Source organism: Carassius carassius, chromosome 6 (assembly GCF_963082965.1).
Source record: "Carassius carassius chromosome 6, fCarCar2.1, whole genome shotgun sequence".
NCBI lineage: Eukaryota > Metazoa > Chordata > Actinopteri > Cypriniformes > Cyprinidae > Carassius > Carassius carassius.
In genome coordinates, this window is record NC_081760.1 from 15,771,831 (window position 1) to 15,798,679 (window position 26,849).

Consider the following 26,849-nt stretch of genomic DNA (forward strand, 5'->3'; position numbering starts at 1 on the left):
AGTGTATGGCACTGTGAAAAACTTCACATTTTACAAGTTTAATTAAGCAATGTGGTTGCTCAGTTTTTCAAGATCAGTTTTAATCGTGTAACTGTTAATATATTTGAGCAAAGAAATAAAGTGTTACTACGCACAGGCCATATTGATTGCAAACACAAAAACAAAACGAGTAAAGAAAACGTGGTACTTATTAAAATAATCACCCTTTACTTAGAAAACCGCTGTTAACCGGTTAATATAGTGTTTCCCATTATATGACTAGGAAATTAATGGCTACTTTTGCTGATGAACACAGCTCTACATATTTGTAATCTGTTTTATTAGCTAACATTATCAAAGATTAATAGATACTGTAACACATGTATTGTTCAATGTTAGTTCATGTTAATTAATACATTAACTAGTGTTTAGCAATGACACCTTATTGTAAAGTGTTACCTCTTAAATTCTATCAGTTTTTGTTTTCCTCAAATATTTTACATTTTCAAATTGCTGTTTGCTGTATTATATTTTACTGTTGTTTTTCCTGTCTTTTTTACACCTTAATGTTCTTAAATACTTAATACTTTAATACATTTTATTAGTTTTCTGTTAAGTATGCGCATGCGTTTTAATGCACACACGACGTGGTTATCGCTAATACAGTGTATACGGTATATCATCACACACTAAATTAACATGATATCGATAATTATTGCTTTGAATATCATGGTTATCGTCAATACCGGTATATTGCGACACCCCTACCTCATTCTAAAAGTTATATTCTCTATAAATTATAATATATTCAGATGAGATGTCCTTTATGTTACCTGTTGCATGACACATTTTTTATATGTTTGTAAAAAAAAATGCATATGATTGCATATTCAGTTTTCTTGTAGCATGCTTGTTAGTTTTGAACATGAGGTAAAAGATGAGCTTATGTTTATGAACTGTGTGCAAAGCAATAAAATACTCTCAGTCCCACAGCTGACCCGCCTTTTAACCACATCAAGTCCCATGGTTTCTGACTAATCTCTGCAGGCGCGTTCACTGGAATATCATTGCTATCCTAATCCAGACGTTTACAGTTTCAAAGGTGAGCATGGCTCTCCTCGCCCTCTCTAAGTGATGCAAGCAGCCACCAAAGCAGAGGAGAGAGCTATAATGAAAGCAAAGACAGATGAGAGTTGCAGGGCCGTGGCTCCCAGAGGACTGCAGATCCAGTGTGTTTGGTCCATTCGTCTCTGCTTTGAAGCTGCAGTGATGTGTAATAAAGATTATGGGGAGATGGCCTGGCCTTCAGGTCCTCAGCAGAGCAGGGATAGAGGAAAAGTGTCTAAATATAAGGGCTTCAGTGGGCGGAAAACAATAACTGAGAAAGAAAGATATTTTTAATAGGAGTTGTTACATAGAGTGCATTGATTTTGATTAGTTGTCCATGTGGAAATGGTATGTGTTCAGCTGTTTTTTGAAGGTCATGGTCTAAGCACGTCACATAAAGGTCATTCCACTTCTGAGGATCAGAGAGAAGGAGCATCAGTCATATAATGTAAGTGTATGGGAATCACATCTTTGAGAGGCACAACACATACACAAACAAAACCAAATTAAACCCTGTAGCTTGTGATGGTACAGTGATGTGTAAATACACAAAACTATTGGTCTGTGCAAGAAACTGAACTGTATTTATATTGTTTTATTACCTCTGATTTTTAAAGCAATGTCCCAAATGTCCTGAGTAGGGATGCAACGATACAATTTTTTTCAGATCCGATCCGATAACGAAAAGAATTTCAATACTTATCTGATTTGACCTGATCATCACACAACATCTACTACATATACACAACTTAATTTTAATAAAAAAAATAACACATGAAATAATATATAATCATAATCTATGACAAAAAAAAAACACTATTATAAATGTTGTTAGTGGATAATTCAGCACAATAATTTTATAAAATCTAGTGAAATATTTTATTTACAAATAAAAGTGAATAAGTCTAAAATCTGGTAAAATGTTACACATTGCTCTTTGTATTGTTGTAAAATACATTCATGAAAAAACAAGTATATACATTTATATAGAAATCTAAAAGACGTTTCTTTTAAATGTATAGAACAGCAATAAAGGCAGCAATAGGGCTGGGTGATATATCTAACGATATGATCATGCTTTTAAATGGAGAGGGATTAAATAGACAGAGCAGTAGATCACTGCAAAGCTACACAATATCGTATTCATTATCGAAGACGATTCATCTGGAATAATGAATGTGATATTGCGTAGCTTGTCAGTGATCTACTGCTCTGTCTATTAAATGCATTTCCTTTTAAAAGCAGGTGATGGCGATTTAGCGGTAATCACAGAACCAGATTTACTGAGTAGATGCGCATGATCATATCGTTAGATATATCGCCCAGCCCTAGGCAGCAACATGTGATAGATAGGACAGAACAAGTGAATGAAGGATGACAGACAACCGTAGTGGAAAGAAGAGTTTATGTGAACCTGAATGTAATAACTTCAATATTAATCTTTACCTCACATCGAACAGCTTCAGAACACTTGAAATATGTTCATAAAAATGTTTTTGTGCTTTATAATGTTTCTGTGCCTTTCAAGGGGCTCAACAATAACACAGAATAGTATACGCACAATATCGGATTTGGATTGATTACCCGATCCGCAGAAAATGCCAGTATCGGAGCCGATACCGATCCCGACGCGTCTTCTTATAATTGCAATACCACCACCTATATCTCGAATTGGACCTTTGCCACTCTACCTACAATCTCAGTTAGGAGTGTCAATGGTCCACTAGAGAGATAAGTGGCGCTATCTTTTCCTAACCTGTCTTCTAGGGCCCTGAAGAAGTTTGACATGCCCTGACATTTGTGCTTTTTTCAGTTTCTTATAAACATATTATTGCTAAAGTCTGATTACCACTTATCCATCATAAACTGTACTACAATATAGTGCTGCAACGGCGCGTCGACTTCATCGATTACGTCGACTACAAAAATACGTCGACGTGCGTGAAATGCGTCGACGCATCACACTGTTTACATCTCGCGTAATGTCGGCTTCTGCTCCTGGGAATGGAGAAAGTTGCATTCTATCACAAAAACAATAAGAAAACATACTGGCGCTCTCCGGTGTTACGGTTTAACTGGTTACCGTGTTATCTGGTGACCAACTTCCTGGTTCAGGTCTCCACTGCAGATGTGATGGAACGACCGCAGCAGATTCGGCGATTCTAAAACCACAAACTGATGTGACATTATTACGTTTCTAATAAACGCAGACTTGCTCATTGCATGATTCTGATATATGAAATCATGCATACATGAAAATAAAGTAAGTCTGTGTTGGCGCGGGTTTCGAACAAACATTAAAAGACGGCGCACTGCGAGGCAACAGTCACGAACCACCGAGCTACCGATCTACACTGAATCAGCTCCAGATCTCTGGATTCAAGACAGGACTCTCAGCGGCACATCGTGCAGTTGCTGAATCAAGGAAATGTGATAGTGTTAACTTGTGACCTGTGTTTACCTATTATGAAAATAAACCATAGCAGAACCCTGACTACATTTTATGGTTTGTGATGCTAAAGAACATTTCATGACGTCTCAGACAACTGTAAATTTGTGGCTACTGTGGTTTAATTATAAACGCTATCGTTAACTCGTATTTACCATAGTAAAATAATTTTCTTTGCCTCTTTATTTTTGTATACTGTAAAAACTTCAACCACATTTAAGTATTTTTTGGGAACAAAATGAATAAAGGTTGAAATATTATATTAGAAGTTGTGCTTAAATGTTTTTGTAAAGTTATCCAAAGGATTCATTAGCTAATCAAAAAAAGAACACTAGATTAATAATTTATTTTAATAAAAATAATCGTTAGAGTAGTCGACTAATCGAAAAAAAATAATCGTTAGATTAGTCGACAGAAAAAATAATCGTTAGTTGCAGCACTACTACAATAATATGTGAGCAGCATGCTGCCATTCACTAGAGTATCATGACACATGTGTGGTGTTGCTGACGTAGGGGCCAACATTCTGACATAGAACACTGCTGCATGTGTGCATGTGTGCTGCGGCTTGTTGTCAAGCAAAGGAATGTACACGCATGTGTCATGGTACTCTCTTGAATGGTTGCAGAGACTGACACGGAAGAGAAAAATTGTTGAATGAAGTCATTATTTTTGTTTTCTTTGCACACTAAAAGTATTCTAGTGGCTTCATAAAATTACGGTTGAACCACTGATGTCATGTGGACTATTTTAACAATGTTCTTACTACCTTACTTTCTATGCAGTGTCAGAAATCTCTTTGATTTCACCAAAATTATCTTAATTTGTATTCCGAAAATGAACAAATTCAATTCAATTCAATTCAATTCAAGTTTATTTGTATAGCGCTTTTTACAATACAAATCATTACAAAGCAACTTTACAGAAAATTATGTTTCTACAATATTTAGTAGTAGCTAGTAGTTTGTGCACGTTTGACAGGATTTTAGAAAAATAAAAATAATAATAATAATACAAGACGTAGTCAGCTAGATGATGAACTATCAATATTATTAATTAATAGTAATTATAGGATGCAGTCACACATGTAGCAATAATTGTTAGTTCTGTTTGTTGATTCAAGGTTAGCATCATCTGGGGTCCTCTGAGGGTCAGCATCATCTCTTCTCAGGTGTTCTGGATCCAGACTGGAGCTTGTGTAAATCCTAGTTACCCGTGGCAAAACATAGAAACAAAATAGAGACATCATTAGCATAGCTGCTGATCCAACAAAGTAAAATTAGTTTAACCCAAGCTAAAGAATAAAAATGCAGATGCAACTACACTCACAATTTAAGAGATACATTATTCGAATGCTTGGCGAAAGAGATGCGTTTTTAATCTAGATTTAAACAGAGAGAGTGTGTCTGAACCCCGAACATTATCAGGAAGGCTATTCCAGAGTTTGGGAGCCAAATGTGAAAAAGCTCTACCTCCTTTAGTGGACTTTGCTATCCTAGGAACTACCAAAAGTCCAGCGTTTTGTGACCTTAGGGTGCGTGATGGGTTGTAGCGTGGTAGAAGGCTAGTTAGGTACGCAGGAGCTAAACCATTTAGGGCCTTATAGGTAAGTAATAATAATTTGTAACAGATACGGAACTTAATAGGTAGCCAGTGCAGAGACTGTAAAATTGGGGTAATATGATCATATTTTCTTGACCTGGTAAGGACTCTAGCTGCTGCATTTTGGACTACCTGTAGCTTGTTTATTGACGAAGCAGGACAACCACCTAGAAGTCCATTACAATAGTCCAGTCTAGAGGTCATGAAAGCATGAACTAGCTTTTCTGCATCAGAAACAGATAACATGTTTTGTAGCTTGGCAATGTTTCTAAGATGGAAGAATGCGGTTTTTGTAACATTGGAAATATGATTTTCAAAAGACAAATTGCTGTCTAATATAACACCCAGATTTCTGACTGTAGAGGAAGTAACAGTACATCCGTCTAGTTGCAGATTGTAATCTACAAGATTCTGTGTGGTGTTTTTTGGTCCAATAATTAATATCTCTGTCTTATCCGAATTTAATTGGAGAAAATTATTTGTCATCCAATCTTTTACATTTTTAACACACTCTGTTAGCTTAGATAATTGGGAAGTTTCATCTGGTCTCGTTGAAATATATAGCTGAGTATCATCAGCATAACAGTGGAAGCTAATTCCGTATTTTCTAATAATATTACCAAGGGGCAACATGTATATTGAAAATAGAAGGGGACCTAGGACGGATCCTTGTGGCACTCCATATTTTACTGATGATAAATGAGATGACACCCCATTTAAGTAAACAAAATGGTAGCGATCGGACAGGTAGGATCTAAACCATCTTAGAGCCTGCCCTTGAATACCTGTATAGTTTTGTAATCGATCTATGAGTATGTCATGATCTATGGTGTCGAACGCAGCACTAAGATCAAGTAAGACTAGAAATGAGATGCAGCCTTGATCTGACGCAAGAAGCAGGTCATTTGTAATTTTAACAAGTGCAGTTTCTGTGCTATGGTGGGGCCTAAAACCTGACTGAAATTCTTCATACAGATCATTTTTATGCAGGAAGGTGCTCAATTGAGCAGACACAACTTTTTCTAAAATTTTAGACATAAATGGAAGATTTGAAATAGGCCTATAATTTGCCAGTACACTAGGATCTAGTTTTGGTTTCTTAATAAGAGGCTTGATAACCGCCAGCTTGAATGGTTTTGGGACGTGACCTAAAGATAACGACGAGTTAATGATATTGAGAAGCGGTTCTTCGGCTACAGGTAACAGCTCTTTTAGTAATTTAGTGGGTACAGGATCTAATAAACATGTTGTTGGTTTAGATACAGTGATAAGTTTATTTAGCTCTTCCTGTCCTATATTTGTAAAGCACTGCAGTTTATTTTTGGGTGCGATGGATGAAACTGAAGTGTTAGACGCTGTAGAATCTACATTCGCTATTGTATTTCTAATGTTATCTATTTTATCAGTGAAGAAATTCATAAAGTCATTACTATTTAACGTTGGTGGAATATTTGAATCAGGTGGCGTCTGGTAATTTGTTAATTTAGCCACTGTGCTAAATAAAAACCTTGGATTGTTTTGGTTATTTTCAATGAGTTTGTGGATATGCTCTGCCCTAGCAGTTTTTAGAGCCTGTCTATAGCTGGACATACTGTTTTTCCATGCAATTTTAAAAACTTCCAAGTTAGTTTTTCTCCATTTGCGTTCAAGACTACGAGTTACTTTCTTGAGAGAGTGAGTATTACTGTTATACCATGGCACAGTACGTTTTTCTCTAACCTTTTTCAATTTGATGGGGGCAACAGCTTCTAATGTATTAGAGAAAATAGTGCCCATGTTGTCAGTAATTTCATCTAATTCATGTGTATTTTTGGGTACAAATAGCAGTTGAGATAGATCAGGCAGGTTATTTGCGAATCTGTCTTTGGTGGCTGGAACAATAGTTCTGCCCAGACGGTAACGCTGAGACATATAGTTAATATCAGTTATACGCAGCATGCACGATACAAGGAAATGGTCTGTAATATCATCACATTGGGGTACAATATCTATAGCAGTAAGATCGATTCCATGCGATATAATTAGATCTAGTGTATGATTAAAACGATGAGTGGGCCCGGTGACATTTTGCTTGACTCCAAAGGAGTTTATTAGGTCAGTAAACGCAAGTCCTAATGTATCATTTGCATTATCAACGTGAATATTAAAATCTCCCATGATTAGCGCCTTATCAACTGTAACTAGAAGGTCTGAGAGGAAATCTGCAAATTCTTTTAGGAATTCTGTATACGGCCCTGGTGGTCTATACACAGTAGCCAGAGCAAGAGATACATTAGATTTCTTTTGCATGTCTGACAGTGTAACATTTAGCAGAAGTATTTCAAAAGAGTTAAACCTGTATCCTGTTTTCTGGGTAACATTGAGAATATCACTATATATTGTTGCAACACCTCCTCCACGACCAGTCTGACGGGGCTCATGCTTATAACAGTAGTTTGGTGGAGTAGACTCATTTAGACCAAAATAATCATTTGGTTTTAGCCAGGTTTCAGTCAAGCAGAGTACATCAAAACTATTTTCTGTGATCATTTCATTTACAATAACTGCTTTGGGTGTGAGTGATCTAATATTTATGAGCCCAAACTTTAAAAATTGTTTTTGTTCATTTACTTTACATTTTTCTGGTTTAATTACGATAAGATTTTTTCTAGATCCTACATTATATTTTGACCTCACTATTCGGGGAACAGACACAGTCTTAATAGTTTTTACAGCACAAGTACTTTTATCATTTAAGCGGGTGGAACAAAACTCATCATAATAGTTATTAGAGAATTGTCTAACTAGTCACATGGAGCGAAGTGTCCTGGAGATGTTGTCAGAGAGCAGCTCCGCTCCGATTCTGCTGGGGTGTAATCCATCAGCGCGAAACAGCCTAGGACGCTCCCAGAAAAGATTCCAGTTATTAACAAATAGCAGTTTCTGTTCTTTACACCATGACAACAACCATTCATTTAAAGCAAAAAGTCTACTGAACCTTTCGTGTCCTCGTCGATACGTGGGCAGTGGTCCTGACACGACGATCGTCGCCGCGGGCGTCGTGCTGCGAACCGTCTCGATCAGGCTGCTGAAGTCCCTCTTCAGCGTCTCCGTCTGCCGCAGCGTGGTGTCGTTAACCCCGGCGTGAAGCACGACCGCTCTGGGGCTCTCGTCGACCTTCAGGATCGCGGGTATCTGCGCAGAAACATCGAGAACACGAGCACCAGGCAAACAATGAGTGTGCACTTTACCTTCGGCTAACGTAGCACTTACGTGTCGGACGATGGAGTCTCCGATGATCACAGCGTCGCGTCCTGTCTCGCGGAGGGGAGCGAAGCGGTTCCGGATGGAGATGTCGAAGGCAGGAGGGGGAGAAGTCGTCGCCCGGGACCCGGCTCGCGTCCTCCGCTGTGGATGCACCCAGGGTCCGTGGTGTCCCGGCGTCGCAGTGAAGGACATCTGGGAAGATCGCGTCCTGGGTGCACCGGGCCTGTGCAGAGAAACACACGGAGTAGACGTGGTGGGACTGTTAACAGATCGCTGTATACTTACCCCGGACTTGTGAGCGTCAGCCCGGGATGATTCCAGCGCGGTTCTCCGCTCTCTCAGCTGGGCCTGCCTCACCTCCATGTCGCGAATCTGCTTTCCCACGGCCTCGAGCTTGAGCTGCACAGAGTGGAGACATTCATCCGCCATTAAAGCAAGTAACAGTGAGTACAGCAGTGGTAATGTGTGTGAATAAAGTATTAGCAATGTTAGCGCAGTTAGCTGCAACCACGCCGCTGATGCTAACGGGCTAAAAGCTAATAGCGGACCCGGGAGATCAAAATAAAACTAGTGATAGCGAGGCGCTCTGATTGTTTTTGTTGTAGAATACAATAGAGGATATATTCACATATATAAACGGAAACGATGATGTATACAATTGATTTTTGAGTTAAAAATAGTCAATGAAAAGAATATAGTGACGGAGCTCAAACGCAGTACAGCCGCCAACAACAAACAGGAGGTCTTACTGGTTTGGAACGATACGAGGGCGAGTAATTAATAACAGGATATTTGGGAAAACTATACCTTTAACAAACCGCACTTGCACTTATATGTAGTAACGTGTTACTTTTTTCAGAAGTCTGATCGTGTTCCTGCAGACCATTCTACCTATGACCTCTTGACACTTAGTTTGTGCTTTTGTTTTTATTTATTATCTATAATTAATGATTTTACCCTGACCTGCTGCTTTCAAAATGTGTTCCTGTTTTCATTATTATGTTAAAAGTGGCGTTTATAACATTTGTATTTTCTGGGCACACAATATAGAGCATGCAATTGTACATTTGGAAAAAAAAAATGTTGGGTTGTTTCAACCCAACGTTGGGTCAAATGTGGACTAACCCACGTTTTAGCAAAAAAAAAAAAAAAATCCATATTTGACCCATATTTGTCCATTATAAAATATTAGTATTTAATCAATTTAATAGTAATTTTTAGTAATTAAAATTTTATAAATTAGACTTGGGTGTAATGTATTTTAGTTATGATATGATATAGCACTTAATTGTCAAAAAAGTCTGTAATTTTTCTTGCGTCACAATATCTATGTTTACAACAATCAACATCCTTTAAACAACAACATGTACTTTATCCACACATGAACAAAACACATTACACTGCCTTAAACATTACATTATACCTCACCCTCCTACTACACTTATACAACTACACTATGTTTACAATAGTCTTGATTTTTTCATTAAGTTTCTTATTCAGCTCTAGGATTGCCTGATGCCCAAAATAATGTTTCAGCCCGACTTTGTTAAATCGCGGGACTCTGTACCTCCAGTTTGATGGTAATAATTCAAACTCATTATGCAGGACATGGTTAGGATCAGAAACTATATTATTGGCCAGTCTTAACAAATTCTTATAATAAGCTGAATCATATAGCTTCTCAAAAGGCTGACCTATAATCATTGAGCAAATTTTAATTTTAATTAATTGTACAACTTAGTTTTTAGAATAACAGACAAACTCCTATACCAAATTGTTGCATTATTGCTGAACACTCATTATCACAGAAATAAAAAACAACAGAAGAATCTGCAAAAAATGTGCATATATATTTTAAGTAAATCCAACACATCATTTTTACCAGTGTGGTTATAATTGTGATTTTATGTATTTTCTTTAATTTTACAGAAGTATTTGTTTAGCACAAAGTATATGTTGGTCATGCCATTAAAAATAACATTCAAACTGGAAAATTGTAGAGCTTTAAAGTTCTGGAAATAGTTGCTTGAAAGTAATTGAAAAATGCTTGAATTTATCTCAAAAGGTTGTACAAACCCTGAAATGAATAATATAATGCATTCAACTATTTCTACCACAACACCATAGTTACAGTTAGCACTGTTTATAACAAAACTCTGTGCAGAATTTAAATGATTCTTACTAGACCTCACAGGAACCTTATTATTGTGCAGCGAATTCAAATGCTTCTCACTGGATCTTGCAGCACTATTGCATACTGTATGTGCAGTAGTCTCGCTTAGCCAGACCTTCAGACTGAAGGTCTGGAATTCATGGCTGCTTTCATTGGCCAAGGCCCGCCCATCAGGCCATTTGACCAACATGTCAAACAACCAATCACAGTTTGTTTCGTTCATCATCACATTTTGAGGCATGGAAATATCGCCACAATAACAGACCGGTGTGTAAAACTCTATGACATATTTAAAATATTCTATGCCATGAACTTTAATTACTTCACATACTTTTGAAAATCCAGCATTTAGTTGATCCCGATAAGTGCTCGACATCACAGTTGTAAAAATGGCAGCTTTTTTATTTTCTGAGGAGGTTTGGTGCCACGGTATCTGTTTCCAAGCAGAACGTTAAAGAACAGTCCACAAATGTCTCACGGAAATCCTGTAAAATTCAACCAATCTGATTTCGACACTCCTGAAGTGTTTCCACTTTTGTGTCCCATATGCATCAGACATTTAGCCAATGGTCCGTTGGCATGACGTCTGAGGCTGAGAATATCTGTACAGTAACAGTGTTGCGAAATCAACTTTGGCTCCAGAGTAAAGCTGTTCTTAGCTTGGACAAGTTTGTTTTCATCGTGGTCCGAGCTGACCACCGGTCCATATTGCGCAGCTCAAATGAGTAGCGCTGTTTAGTTTTGCCTTTGTTTTGTTTGATGTTTCTTAAATGCAACAGAAATGGCATTGCTTATGAGAATGCGGTGGTCGTGGCAGTGCGACCACTTACAAAAATTAGTAACACTGGTAGAAAAAATGGTCACAAAATATGACCATTTGGTTGCATTCTGGAGCCCTGAATCTTTTTTTTTTATGGGGTTATTTTATTTTTTTTACAAAACGTTTGTCTGATATAAACTTGTTCAAGACTTGTCAGAGCTGTTGTATAGCTCCTGGTTATTTTGTTATAGCAAATTGTGGTCAGTATAAGTATTGCACTAAACCCATGATAGTGAGCACCTGTTCTCAGATTCATTGAGAGGTTATTAGGCGATGTAATGGTGCTATGTAACGGTGGTTACCTATGTAACTATCTATGTTGATGTCCCAGATCTCTGTTAACTTACCCAGGGTCACTGTTTTGTTTGGGCATAAATGGTCAAGGTCAAAGCAGAAGTAAGGAAAGACAACATAGGCGATTGTCCTGTTAGCATAGGTTAAAAACGTATGAATGAATAACCCTTCATGTTCTCCTACTAGATAATAACAAGAGCGATGATGTGACCGGACAGGTCATGTGGCCTCAGGGAAGAGTTAGTAAGGAAAGTAAATCCTTCAACATTGCTTCTCCTAAACCCATGAACTCAGGTGAAGCCACTGGGAAAGGAGCTCTCTAGCTGGAAGGTGGCTCAATCCACAGATTAATTGGCGGACCCGCAGCACTAGGCAGCTTCATTTAGAGCAGTCATGCTACATAAACTCCACTATGAACAAGCTTTACCCTCAAGGGCCAAAGCAGCCTCCAGCACGCTCCCAAAATAACACTCTCGCTGGCGTCCCTCGATATTCACCACGGATGATACCTGCATCCCCAGAAGCCTCAACCATCACGTCATGGACAATAGGCCTTCTACTCCAGTGTTTGCTTTGTTTTCCTCGCATTTATGGGGTCAGTTTGTGGGATATTTTCTATGTTTAGCCTCTGTCGATGCCTTTGTACTGAGGATTGACCCCAGGGTGTTGGGGTGCTTTTTAAATTCCCTTCCCAAGTCACCAGATTATTGTTTTTCACTTTAGACAGCAGCCACACACAGACAACAACATACACTATTTATGTGCAACTGAAAGGACATGAGAATGAGAAGAAGGCTTAAGATTTTGAGTATGAAATACTTGACAATAGTAACGATCTCTGTCCAAGACCTTGCCGTGGTTTTTACGTTTATTCCCAGCTAATCAGATTATCTTCTATTAGCATCCTTTTCATTATCTAAAGCCTCAAATCCCCTCCGTGATTCAGGAGGATCAAATCAGCACAAGACGTTTGGCAAATAACAATGATTGGCAAACAGAAGCAGGCCATTGTGTTGGCACTAAGCAGATGGGAGGCTTAGGACACTTCTTTTACTGATACTTTGTGGCAACAAAAGCACACTTTTGATGTCACGGAAGGTCGAAACACTTTTCACAGCATGTGTAAGGGATCTTTTTTAGTCTTATAAACCTGAATACATGGGCAGTTCATTGAACTCCACCTCACAATGAGCTCTGATAACTTGACTTTCTGAAGTGAAGTGGATAAAAAATTTCTGAGATGCACTGATGCACTTTGTTTAATGTTCCATAAGATACACTGTTAGTTGTTAGTAACTAAATATTTTTTCAGCTATTTTGAAACACACAATTAGCCATGCCTGTTTTTCCAATAAAATACTTACGTATTATCTCTTTTAAAATAAATGCTTGTAATTGCCTCTACAAAAAAAAAAAAAAAAAAAAACATATTGTTACTACCATTTTTTTATTGCAGTCATTCCTGTTTATTTATTTATTTATTTAGCTATGTCTACTTTTCAAATGAAATGCTTATTACCATTTTTTCATTGTAAAAGCCACATATTTGAGTAATGCAATATTTCCAATGTATTAGTTTGCTTGTTTTAGTTAGCTGCTTATATACTCAAAATATTGTATTTATTTAGCTATGCATACATAATGAAATACTTGCTTGAATTGAATACCTATAACCAGTAGTGTAGTTGGGGCCATATGCAAGCATATGGCGTATGCTTACTTTTTTCCCTGGGCCATTTGCGTATTACGACTTCTAAGGATTAATATCTGTGTATGGTAGCCATGATTTTGCCAAGTAGACATGTTCCTGGATCAACATCTTTCGATGATCCTGGATCGACTTTATTGTCCAAAAATATAAATTTAACCCAATCCCTGCCCCTAGACCTAACCCTACCCATAATTTATTCCTAAAATCAGTGAAATGTAAGCTGCCTGATTAACAAGAGTGAAGAAGCACCTAACTCTGATTTTAAGCCTAAAACAGATATTTCTTGAATTTTGTTTATCTCAATTCTGATTGGTTGATTGGAATGTCGTTTCAGGATCAACAATGATGTTGATCCAGGAACACATTGTACTTGGTGAAATCACGCTCACCATCTGCGTATGCCCTCTGTATACCCACTTGTTTTGTTGCTTCACAAGTCCATAATCTACTATCATGTAGGCTAAAGCTTACCCTTTAATGGTGTACCATACAGTTGTGTGAAACTTGTGATTCTTTGTTGTAATTGGTGCATTATCACTTCTGTCATTCTACCTTTCATCTACTGAGTGCCCACTGCAGCGAGAGAGCTCCGCTCAAATGCCATGGACATTTCTGGACCGGTCGAGTTAAGTTGCTGAAGTGAGGGAGACCTCCTCCACATTAGGCACTGTTTTAAAATTATACAAAACTACAAAAAGCAAATACTGCAAAAAGTGTGAAGCGCAATGCATCCACCAGCCGCGCGAAAGAGCAGAGTCTCCCACACAGCGCTGCGTTTGCACCACAATGTAAAGTGGTAAACAGCCCAAGTCGCTTCATCCATTCAGATGTGACACAGAATTATTGTAATAGTCATGTCGTGTGATATATGTGAACATTAAAGACTCTGTAGTGATGCTGGCTGAAAAAGCCATGATAAATGTAAACTGCAAGAAGAGGTAAACTGGAAAACGCAAACAGGCCTACAAAGGCTTGTCAATTCAACACCATAGTAGTTCACCATGGTTTTACTTCTATTGACCACCATCTTACTAATACGCCTACTGATTATAAGCAAGAACTGCTTTCTTTAGATGTTTAGTTCTAATTAATTTGAATGGAAGTAAAATGTTGATTGACTGTAAATCCCAGTTTAGTTAGGAAGGTAAGGGTCCACTGAATGACATCTCATATGCTTTCCTTTTAACATGTCATAGATGGATCTCAGGCTTAATTTCAAAGCTTCATATGATTTTCAATGATGGGTGGAGTTAATGGATGCATGATTTGGGCATGTCGAACACACGAGCAGCCAGATTCAGTTATACTTCTGTTTGTTTTCATCAAAACATTTGCAAATGCAAATGCTCATTTCTGCACCAGTGCTCTTGATACTGTAAGTATGTTAGAGGACTAGATTTACCCAGTCCATTTACAGTAAACTCTTCACATCATCATGCTCAGTGTGTTCTTTGAGATCAGAAGTGTCCGTACCTCAGCCACCCACTCACCCGCACTGTAATTCCTCTTTTGTAATTTTCCCACTCACGAGCCACATGATGATACAGCAGAAGTGCATGTAAAACAGCCACAAGCTCCAAACTACTTTATTTATCCACTTTTCATTGATGTTTATAGAGCAGCACCATTAGTCCACATCTCAACTACTCTTCATTCACTATAGAAAACTACATAACCAAGGATTCATCATTCTCATTGGTTTAATCTTTTACTTAGTGTGAACATGCCACCGTCTTATGCTCTCGCACAATAAATAACATGGAGCATGACTCACTCTTAGAAAGCAACTCTTAGTTTTTCTAGAAGCAGTGAAATTATATATACACTATCAGTCAAAAGTTTATGAACAGTAAGATTTTTTGTTTTTCACAAGGCTCGCAATTGCGACCATTTTGGTTGCATATGCTCCCTTAATTTAATCTGTGCAACCTCAAAATATATTTGGGAGCATTTGTGCGAGTGCATATAATTGTTGTTGTGTGACCCGTTTTCATTTCTCAAAAAACATTCACAGTTATGTGCCTTCTGTGTGCTGATATGGCTTGGTTAAGCAGATTGGTTATTATTAGCTGTCAATCACTCTGTCAGTGCTTTCCGCTGTCAGATGACGGAGATAACGACCGCGGGAAATGCAAAGGGCTGAAGAAGAGAGAAAATGAAAAGAAATACTGATCTTAACCACAAGTAATACACATAAAATTACAAATAATGGTTCTGGTGATAGCGATCATTTGGTGAATGTTATTCCAATTGTTGTTTAAATGTAATTATCGAGTGTATTGCAAAAAAAAAAAAAAAAAAAAAAACTACAGAGTGCATGCATAAATGAAGTGATGGAGCCTAGTAGGTTAGACTAGTGCGCATGCGCATTTAGAGTGCGTTTTTTTTTTCTTATATAGTGTTCCTGTAGCTTAATTGGTAGAGCATTGCATTACCAAGTGCAAGGTTGGGCCTTCGATTCCCCGGGAACACATGATATGCACTGTAAATCGCTTTGGATGAAAGCGTCTGCTAAATGCATACATTTTAATTTAATTTAATCACATGAAGAGTGCCATTTTTCCTCCAAAAATCAGCATGATTACAAATGTGATATATGTTTTATACAACAGTTCAATAATCAAGAAGTTAATATTAAGAGACTTACATTTTAGACACCACATTTCATTTTTTCTATTTCGACAACAAAAATAATTCCAAACAAAGCAACAGCACTGTTTTGTGTCTCTGAGCAACAGGACGGGGTTTCATTCCTGAATAAATGAACCATTAAAATGATTCAGTTAAATCACAGTGACTCACTTGTTAACAGTGACTTGCAGCCACCTACTGGTGGTTTTAATTTCACATTTAAAGTAGGCCTATCTTTTAGGCCTTAGTGATCCAGTATGTCCCTAGCAGGTATCCAACTCCTCTCCTCCAGACCGTAACCTTCCAAAGTAGACCGAATCCTCGTCCCCTCCGTCTCGAGTCCAGAATACGATTAACCGAATAGGTCGGTTCCCCATCTACGAGACGCGGCGGTGGGGGAACTGGGCTATGCGGATTAATACGTGAATAAAACACGGGTTTAATTTTGGACACATGGAAGGCGGGATGTATTCTCCTGTACGCTGGAAGTAGTTTGAGGTGGACTGTCACCGGACTAATGATCTTGGTGACAGTAAACAGGCCAATGAATTTGGGAGCTAATTTGTTAGAAACGGAACGGAGAGGAATATTGTTAGTAGAAAGCCACACTTTTTGACCCACAACGTAAATGGGAGGCTTTGACCGGTGGCGATCGGCCTTGGCCTTAGTGCGCTCCCTCATCCGGAGCAGAGTCTCGCGGGTCTCGCGGGTCTCTATGGGTACTCCACCATAGAGAGTTGTTGGATCCAGGAAGAAGGATTCTTGGAGACCAAACATCAAAACGTTCTCTCTAAATCTTGGTTGGCTCGCTCAGACTGCCCGTTACTCTGGGGATGATAACCTGAAGACAGACTAACCGTCGCTCCTAGCAATTTATAAAATTCCTTCCAAAATTTGGATATGAATTGGGATCCCCTGTCAGAAACCACGTCTACCGGGAGGCCATGTAACCGAAATACGTGATCTAGGACAGTGACCGCTGTCTCCTTGGCTGTAGGTAATTTGGGCAAGGGAATGAAATGTGCCGCCTTCGAGAACCGGTCCACTACGGTCAAAACGACCGTCATGCCATTAGAGGGCGGGAGGGCGGTAACAAAATCTAGTGCGATATGTGACCAGGGTCTCGAAGGGACAGATAGCGGTTGAAGAAGCCCATCAGGAAGCCGGTTAGACGACTTACCACTGGCACAAACTGAGCAAGCCAAAACAAAATCGTGGACGTCACGAGCCATAAGTGGCCACCAGAATCGTTGTTTAACTAACCCCTTGGTTCGGCTTATCCCTGGATGACAAGCAACGTTAGAGCAGTGACCCCACTGAATAACTTTGGACCGTAACTCCTCCGGCACAAATAAACGATTCGGTTGGCAACCGGGCGGAGGCATTACCCCTTCTAAGGCCGTCTTGACCTTCGATTTGACCTCCCATACGAGTGCATGAGACGACTATTTTCTCAGGTAAAATACACTCGGGAGTCACCGGGTGGGCGGAGGGATCAAAAAGACGTGACAAAGAATCGGGTTTGACATTTTTGGAACCCGGGCGGTACGACCCGAAAAAAAGTAAAATCAAAACGACCGAAAAAAAGTGCCCACCGAGCCTGTCTGGAATTAAGTCTTTTGGCAGTTCTAATGTACTTTAAATTCTTGTGATCGGTCCAAACAATGAAATGTACCCCTGATCCTTCCAACCAGTGATGCCACTCCTCTAAAGCTAATTTGACGGCCAACTATTCTCTGTTATCAATGTCATAATTGCTTTCAGCAGGAGATAAACGATGTGAGAAAAACGCGGAGGGATGCATCTTATATTCCGAGGCAGCACGTTGGGAAAGAACTGCTCCTACCCCCACCTCTGATGCGTTGACTTCCACCACGAACTGCCGTGTGGGATCATGAGGCACAAGGATGGGAGCTGAAACGAAGCGGCTCTTGAGGTTGGTAAATGCAGTTTCGGCTGCATCTGACCACCTGAACGGAGTACTGGGGGAGGTCAAGGCCGTCAGAGGTGAGACTAGTTGGCTGAAATTCCGAATGAAACGTTGATAAAAATTGGCGAACCCCAGAAACCGCTGTAGGGCCTTATAGGAATCTGGAGATGGCCAAACTATCACAGCCTTAACCTTGTCAGGATCCATACGTATTCCCTTGGCCGAGACGATATACCCTAGGAAGGGTACAGAATGTGCATGTAATACGCATTTCTCCACCTTGACAAAAAGCACATTCTCGAGTAACCTCTGGAGCACTCGTCTGACGTTTTGAACATGTTCCTGGAGAGATGAAGAAAAAATCAGTATGTCATCCAGGTAAACTAGTGTACCAAGTCTGTACTAAAAAAATTTTAATGTGACGGTACCAGGTTTCTTTAAGTACCGGTAGTACCGAGGTCCCGTTCAAACCCGGTTCAGCGCTATGATTTCCGCGAAGCAGAAAATGAGGACGGAATCTCAAAATCCAGTCATGAAAATGAAACTTAAATTTTAATATGGACAGTCATAGAATCTGTCAAAGTTAGCATAAATTAATCAAATCAAATCTCCATATGGACCAGTATCTGTAAATGTTAAGCCGCAAATGTTGCTTGAAATATGAATCCGTGTTCTGCGCGTCTCTGTGTGAATTAATGAATGACAGAGACGTGCGGGTTTGTTTACTACATAGACAGAAGCGCATGACGCTTGCATTAATTTCAGCATCTGAGCTTCAGAGTTCTCTCTCCATCAAGCGGTCTTTTCAGTTTCTCAAACATGCAAAAGAGAGAGAGAGTCTTACCATGCTGAATCGACACGCTATATGTAAACTATTCTTTATTGTCTTTTCCTGTAATGGAGTTCATTTAGAATTATTCATATTCATTTTTGAACAAGCAGAAGACATACCGGTTTCTCCGGAGCTAATGCGCAAATGGCAATTTCATTGGCTGGTGCTGATTTAGTACCGTCCCTGTTTTGATTTCAGCAAATCAGTTTGACCGAACGCAGACAACGTGATTAATATTCATGAACCCAGCAGCTCATCAATTCATAGTGCATTGGATATACATTAGTATGAGAGTAGAATTAGTAGTAGTATTATCTTTTAATAATAATTAATATGAATAATAATTAATCTGATCTATTACTATTTTTTTTTACCGAAACCATCAATGACCAAAAATATCTTAAGTTAAAATGACAAATATGCATTCATTAGGCCTAAAAGTTAATTTTTACATTTGCATTGTGCTAGAAATATTACTATTATTTAGTAAAATGTATGTGATACTGCTACTACTGTTGAAAAAATTTATAAAACTTTATTTTTTAAAGAAATAAATCGCAATATTTCTTACATGTTTTAATTTTAATAGAAAATCCCCTTTATTTACCAGAAATAAAATGTGTTTAAATTTCATAAATTAAAAGACAAATTAAATTTGGGTGAAAACTTGTTTACTGTTTTTCATAATTATATAACTTGTAGAAATTTTTTTAAACACAATTGTAAATAAGTATAAAGAATGGCATTGGTTTTATTTTTAGTGCTAAAACGTTTTTTTTTTTTTATTAGCATATTTTTGTGTTTTGCTTTGGTACCGAAATTGGTACCGAGAACCGTGGATTTTCACTGGTATTGGTACCGAATACTGAAATTTTGGTACCATGACAACCCTAAGGTAAACATATATAAACTGATCTACCATGTCTCTCAACACGTCATTAACGAGTGCTTGGAAAACCCCTGGCGAGTTGGAGAGCCCGAACGGCATCACCAAATATTCAAAGTGCCCTCTAGGGGTGTTAAAGGCGGTTTTCCATTCATCCCCCTTCCTGATGCGGACCAAATGATAAGCGTTACGCAAATCCAATTTTGTGAATATGGATGCTCCCTGTAACCTCTCGAAAGCTGAAGACATCAACGGTAACGGATAGGTGTTCTTTATCGTGATGTTGTTCAGCTCTCGGTAGTCAATAAAAGGTCGCAGAGAACCATCTTTCTTACCCACAAAAAGAATCCCACCCCCGCTGGAGAAGAGGAAGGGCGGATGAACCTCGATGCCAAGGAATCAGAAATGTATTTCTCCATGGCCTCCCTCTCCGGAATAGAAAGAGAGTAAAGCTTGCCTTTAGGTGGAGACTTACCTGGCACTAAATCTATAGCACAGTCGTAGGGACGATGTGGAGGAAGAGAAGCAGCACGGGACTCCAAGTACTCTGCAGGCACGTTTGATAACACCATGGTCTCTTTCTGAAAGACAGAAACAGGCACAACAGGACAAGCAGAAACCAGACAAGACTCATGACAACTTTCACTCCACAAGGTGACTGTGTTGGAACCCCAATCCACTCGTGGATTATGTTTGATTAACCAGGGGTGACCTAAAACAATGGGAGCTACAGGGGAGTCCATGAGGTAAAAGGATATGGTTTCACTGTGGTTGCCTGAGATGAGCAGAGTTATGGGTTCAGTGTAGTGGGTGACGTGTGGCAGTTCCTGGCCATTGAGTGTGGTGACATGGATGGGATGAGACACAGGAAGGACTGGAAGGTTCAAGTGACGTGCAAGGAGAGAGTCAATGAAATTACCTTCGGCCCCAGAGTCCAGAAGGGCATGACAGTCGTGAGTGTGGTTCTCCCACCGCAGTTTCACCGGAAGAAGAGTCGATGATGTGGATTCAGGACTTCCCGGCAGAGATCCCACCTGATAGTAGCATTAAACTTACTACCGGGCTGGCTCTTTTTACCGGGCAGGAATGGATGGAATGCTCCGAGCCACCGCAATATAAGCATAGTCCTTGGGACCTCCGCCGCTCTCTCTCCCTCCGGGAAAGCCGAGCTCTACCCACCTGCATGGGTTCGTGATCGTCGACGGGACCAACCATGTTCTCTCGACTCGAGCGGCCCCTTTCCGGAGAGACGTAATTGCGTGTAGGACTGACTTGTCTACCCAGGCGGTTAATCCGAGTGTCCACCCAGAGTGCCAGGTCGATTAGGCCGTTGAATGTTGGGGGCAGCTTGATGAGGTAGATCTCCTTCTGAACACGGTCGGCCAGCCCATGCAGGAATCGATCCCACTGCGCCGCCTCATTCCACTGGCACGCGGCCGCCAGGGTGCGGAACTTAATGGAATAGTCCGCCACCGATGATTCTCCTTGTTTGAGGTCCGAGAGCTGGTGAGCGGCCTCCCTGCCGGCTGCGGCTCGATCAAACACCCGTTTCATCTCTTCGGAGAGGGCGTGGAACGAGGCGCAACACGGATGTTGATTCTCCCACACCGCCGTCCCCCATAAGGCGGCCCAGCCAGAGAGTAGGGTAAGAGCAAATGCAACCTTGGACTCCTCTATCGCGAAGGTGCGGGGCTTCAATGCAAAATGCATGGAACATATGTTAAGGAAAGTCTTGCAAAAGTTTGGCTCACCAGAGTGACTCTCTAGTGCTGGAAGTCGCGGCTCTCGCCAGAAGTGGTCCTGGGAGGTCTCCCGGGGGACGGGCGGCGCAGGCGGTGCGGTTGGCGCGGTGGGAGAGGTGAGTTGATGAATCCGCTGGGTGAGCTCAGACACCTGTGTCACCAGCGCTTGGATCGCGCGTCCGGTGTTCACGATGCTCTCCTGCTGCTAATCCATGCGGTTGACGCTGTGGTGAATGAATTCATACAGTGAAGTTGTGCTCGCTGCTTCCATGTTAGGTGAGAGCATTCTGTAACGACTGGGTGAAGAAGTGGCAGGAAGCAAGTGCGAGATTAATGATATTTAATGAAGACAATGATACAGACAGTACTTGAGACACAAACAACGCTGAGAGGAATGCACAGTCCAAGATGGTGGTGATAAGTGACGAATCCGGAAGGCGGAGGTGAGTTGGCAGCAGGAGAGGGTGACACAGGAACTGCAGGGAAGCGAGCCGAAGGTAAGTGGTGTTGCTTGGTGGTGGGTTGCGTAGAGTGGACGGGGTTCTGGGGAGAGAACCTTCGGACATTCAACGCAGAAACACACAACAAAGCAAAGCATAGGTCATAAACATGAAACAACGCTCTCACGAACACAAGACGCTAGACAAGCCAATATATAGGGATGAGTAATGAGTGACAGCTGTTGCTGATGACAATTAACGGAGACGCCCACAAACTAATCAGTGCTGACACGTAACACACAGACTTCACCCACAAAGTGCAAAACCCAGAGATCATGTTTTACCGTGACAATCATTCATAATTTTTTATTTATTTATATTTTTTTTTCTTAGCGTTTCATCAGTTCATTCTGTTTTTTTTTTTTTTAGTTTTACTGCAGATAAAGCCTGGCACGTCTATGAGAGCGAGATCACTTCTCTTTCATTGTGAAGACTTCTTTATCTCATTTTTACAAAATAAAATTCTATAGTAGCTATTTAACTCTTCCTCTCCATCAGCGAATGATTCTGAGAGTAAACGCGCCCGATGTCTGTTTGCTAAAGCAACAAACACTACTTTCATGCATCTGATTATCAGATAAACCTTGCGCTCTTATTTCAAGGTTGTTGTTAATGCTGTGGTTATTTAACAATTTCCTGCGTACATTCGGTTCATTAGCATTCTTAAAACACATTTATCATTCAATGGAACCGTTCGTATGATTTAGACTCTTACATTTCTGCTCCGTCCATGCAATAAATACTCAGCTTTCGACTACTTGGGTAATGCTGTCTGTAAGATACAGAGAGCCACTGAAAAACTACAGAAAGGTAAAGCTACTTTACAGTAGTATTACTGGCCATGAGTCCTAAGGAGAGATCACACATCCGCTGCGTCAGAGACGAATGTAGCACAAGTGCAATCCTGTGACAGTCTCGGGGGGTAATAGTGGAGTGCGTGAAGGAGAGATGGGATTCAGGAACACTGTTCAGGGTCTCCATTAATTCGTGCTTGTAGTAATTTAATGTGTATATATTTTGAAAGCATTGAATCGCTATAGAAATCGCGATTCATTCGATTCTTAGATTTTTAAATCGATTACTGTCATAGATCGGCGATTCATGATTCAAAAATCATGTTTCAAGATTGATGCTTATGCATTGTTAGGGTTTGCAATCGTTGCATCGAGAAAATGAGTGAATCGTTACACCCCTATGAACATGGGATAAGGTTGTGGGACGGGTGGGATCTGAAGAGTTCAGGATGTTCAAGAGAGTAATCAGAGTAAAAGAATAATCACGGCAAAAGTCATCATAGCCTAATCACTTTTTCAGCCCCATTCATATTCAAATGAGTGGCATATAGGAGCAGCACATGCTCATCAGCTCCTTTTGAAAAAAAAAAACAACGACAACATATGATTGGAAAAACTCATTACTTCTGTCTTACAGCTCATCAGCTCAGATGCGCTTCTGGGAATCAACTTGAATCTTACTGAGAGAATATACTTAACTCCCAGAAATATCTTAACTTTGTGCTAATGTTTAAAAGCTTTGCTTTAAGTAGGCAAAGAGTTTTGTTCTGGTGATGGTTGAAGAAACTCTCAAATCAAACACTTTGATGAGGATCTGTTGGAAGAGCTTTTTAAACATTTAAATCTCATAGCTAGTTAGGTTGGTTAAGGGAATACTGTAGTTCAGCTGAAATGAAGGATCTGTCATAATTTACTCACCCTTATGTTGTTCTGATGTTTAGCAGAAATTTTCATACTGTGATTTCTAAACAACCAAAGTCACATTTTATTGTTCCATTTATGTAGTCTAATGTAAAATGCTGGTAAATAAAGATATATGATTGCAAACATTATAAAAACACATAAACATAGCTAAAAGCTATTTTAGTTTATCTCACTCCATAACAAATCCATTAAATTTAGCAGAAACGATACAGGGTTTCCTTTATTTGTGTACAGACACAATAAAAACAATACACTGTACTTTTGAAAATAAAGAAAATAGACAGTTGTCGCTTTCTGCCGTCTTGATTCCCTTTTCGTGAACTTTTTTTACACATTAGAAAAATGGACAGAAACTTGGCATATGGAACTTAGCAGTTAGCATAGCTACGTTCCGTAGCAGTTTTTCTTTTGTTTTCTTAATCTGTGAATTATTTAAGTCAAATATATTTTAATAGTTTTAGGAAACCCTACCTGAATGGCAAAACATCTATATAACTGCAGTACACTTTCAAATTTCCAGCTGTTTCATTATTTAAGGCTGGTCTGGGACAAATTTTCAGCCAGGCCGTGAGTCTAGGCCACTCCAAAAGCCTACAGCTGTTACAAACATAATTTACATTACTTTTAAAAATAATGACAGAAATGTTGGCAAAGTAAGAATAATATAGGCCTGTCATTTGTGTGTAAATTCTCCACATTTTATTGGTTTTATTTTAATAAACATGAGACAATATCAGGGCTCCAAACAAAAAAATCGAGTAAGGAGCCATTGGCTCCTATAAGAAAAAAACTTAGGTGCCAAATTATTTTTTGAGGTGCCACAGAATAAAAATGTTTTGTGCGTTTTATTTAAATTATTTATGTTACATTTTAACTTTTTAATCATACTGACGTGTTTATGTCTCATCTTTTCTTGACTTTATCAGCATTTTAATCTATCTTGTAGATGACCTGGGAATGAAGGTTCACTTAAAGTGGGAGCTAAATGTCTTTTCCAACTTGAAACATACAGTCATGCGTTGTTTATTACACAAAATCTGTACCAATATCATGGATCATAAGCATCACTTGGCCCCTGAGTATAGTTTGGGGTCCTCCTCAATGCATCCTGTAAATGTTCTCATACTCTCTTAAAAATAAAGGTGCTTTATGATACCATAGAAGAACCTGTTTTCCTGTCCTAAATGGTTCATAAAGAACCTTTAACATTTGAAGACAATAACAGATTATGAAAAGGTCAGAAAGAGATTGTTCTTCAAAGAGCCTTTGACTGAATGGTTCTTTGTGGAACCAAAATTGTTTTGTGAAGAACCTTTTAAGCTCCTTTATTTTTAAGAGTGCATGTCTTTCACACTTTCAGTCTGTTTTTCTTAATTAGTAAAATTAAATTTTATAGGAGGAGTTGAATCATGTAGACAACAGCTTAAGTAAAAATATTAAAATTCAATAGCTCATAAATATAGCAAAATGCTCCTCTTTATAGTTATTTTTCTAGCTGACTGATGAGCTTATGGACACTGAAAGGTTACTGAGGTTAATATTACGTTGCAATGTTTACAAGCTTTACACGTTTTCCGCAGCTTGAAAGTGTTGTACTGTAGAATCTCTTATAAAATAGCCTACCTTTTGATGTTAATTCATGTTCATTATGTACTCTAGTAGTAAAGAGCAAGGTATGATAGGTTCACGTGCTGCTTGAACTGAGGCACTACTCGCGATCGCGCCTGCCACATTAGGGCCGTTCACATGTCGCGTCTTTTGCGCGCCCAAGTTCGTTATTTCAAATGTAGGCGCGCGGTATGCGTGCGTGCTCATAATGGAAGCGATGCGCCTAGCGTTTTCCACGCGTTTTTAGGCGCGATATGTCAACGGCCCCTTAAAGAGCACCAAAACTGTATTTATTGTTTGAATTTTGTTATGAATTTGGAATAATTTTAAAGCTGATACTTTGTAAATTAAAAAGTAACAAAGCACAAAGCTTTTTGCGATTACTGGACGGCAAGTGCACTTCAAATAATGAAGTTCATGCATTAACAGAACACAGCATGGACTAAGATCTTAAGAAGAAGCCTTATGATTATAAACGAGAACTGTTAATGATATTGCCAATATCCACACTGATGACAGCTTTACCTGTTGTAGTTTGTTCAAGTTATGAACAAAATAGAGGCTGTTTTTATGCACTTTCTCTTCAAGTCTCCATCATTTCTCTCTCGCGCGCGTTTATCAGGTGTGTGTCAGCGCTGCTGCGCGGCAGATGAGGACTGTTTAAAACTCTTTTTCCCACTAAAACTTCGATGCGCATTCTCTCAGTGCGCGAACATAACAAAAGATGTGAATGCAAAACAATCAGGAAAAAAGGCATTACATGCAATTTTTTAAGAGATAACATGTAAATACATATAGGCCTAGTCGCCAGTGGCGACCTCAGAAAAAAACTTCAGTCGCATTTTAATATTTATGGTCGCAAATGCGACCATTTTAGTCGCAGTTTGGAGCCCTGAATATGCTATAGCATTAATATAACATGAAAAGAGATTATAACCTTATTAAACTATGACAGAAAATACAATGAATCTGGTTGATTGTGAATTAGCTGTCATTGTCACTTCATGCTCTCAGAGCCCATGCTCCTTCAATTAATAATCCATTAGCGGGACTGTCCTAGCCCCTATCTCTCTCTCTCTCTCTCGCTCTCTCTCTCTCTCTCTCTCTCTCTCCCCCTCTCTCTCTCTCTCTCTCTCTCTCTCTATATATATATATATATATATATATATATATATATATATATATATATATATAAACTCAAGCTCACTAAAGAAAAAAAAAAAACTAAGTGCAAGGAAGGGGACAAAAATAAATAAACCTACAGTAGAACAAATAAAAAATGCAACATATATTGTAATCAAATGTATAAACCACTGCATGTTCTTCACCGTGTAAATTAAACATATATTACTAATTATTATATACAAAAGTGATTTAGTCAAGAGCAGTGAGAGATTTTCTCTCTTTTGTTATTTGTTTACCATGAATAATAGACAGCAGGAATATTATACTGCTGTCACTTTAAGAGCTGCCCTGATTCATTATACTGTTACACATGTTTTCTTTCTCAGCTGTTTGATTGCACTTAAGACCCAAATTACAAGGATACTTGCAAAGATGGGCATTTTGACACATTCAAGTGTGTATATTTAACAGTTCAAGGCCTATAGTCTAAAACAGT

At 39.2% G+C, this 26,849-nt stretch overlaps 2 protein-coding genes and 1 long non-coding RNA gene across 6 annotated transcripts in view; 2 read left to right on the forward strand and 1 right to left on the reverse strand.

The window, feature by feature from the left end:
* LOC132142418 (uncharacterized) overlaps window positions 1-26,849 on the forward strand; it is a 1,026,371-nt gene that overhangs the window by 57,997 nt on the left and 941,525 nt on the right. The window lies entirely within an intron of this gene.
* The window catches only part of LOC132142416 (neural cell adhesion molecule 2-like), a 409,999-nt gene that overhangs the window by 36,733 nt on the left and 346,417 nt on the right, over window positions 1-26,849 (forward strand). The gene's annotated exons all lie outside the window — the stretch shown is intronic.
* On the reverse strand, window positions 4,609-8,681 carry LOC132141892 (uncharacterized). Of its 2 annotated transcripts, XM_059551544.1 has the most exons (3): window positions 8,115-8,681; window positions 7,890-8,012; window positions 4,609-4,711 (listed from the first exon to the last, which is right to left on the reverse strand). In XM_059551544.1, exons 1-2 carry the CDS (start codon window positions 8,573-8,575, stop codon window positions 7,925-7,927), a joined length of 549 nt encoding a protein of 182 aa, XP_059407527.1. In that variant the 5' UTR covers window positions 8,576-8,681; the 3' UTR covers window positions 4,609-4,711; window positions 7,890-7,924. The 2 variants fall into 2 exon arrangements, with proteins under 2 accessions (XP_059407527.1, XP_059407526.1); XM_059551543.1 differs by having other exon boundaries at window positions 7,890-8,681.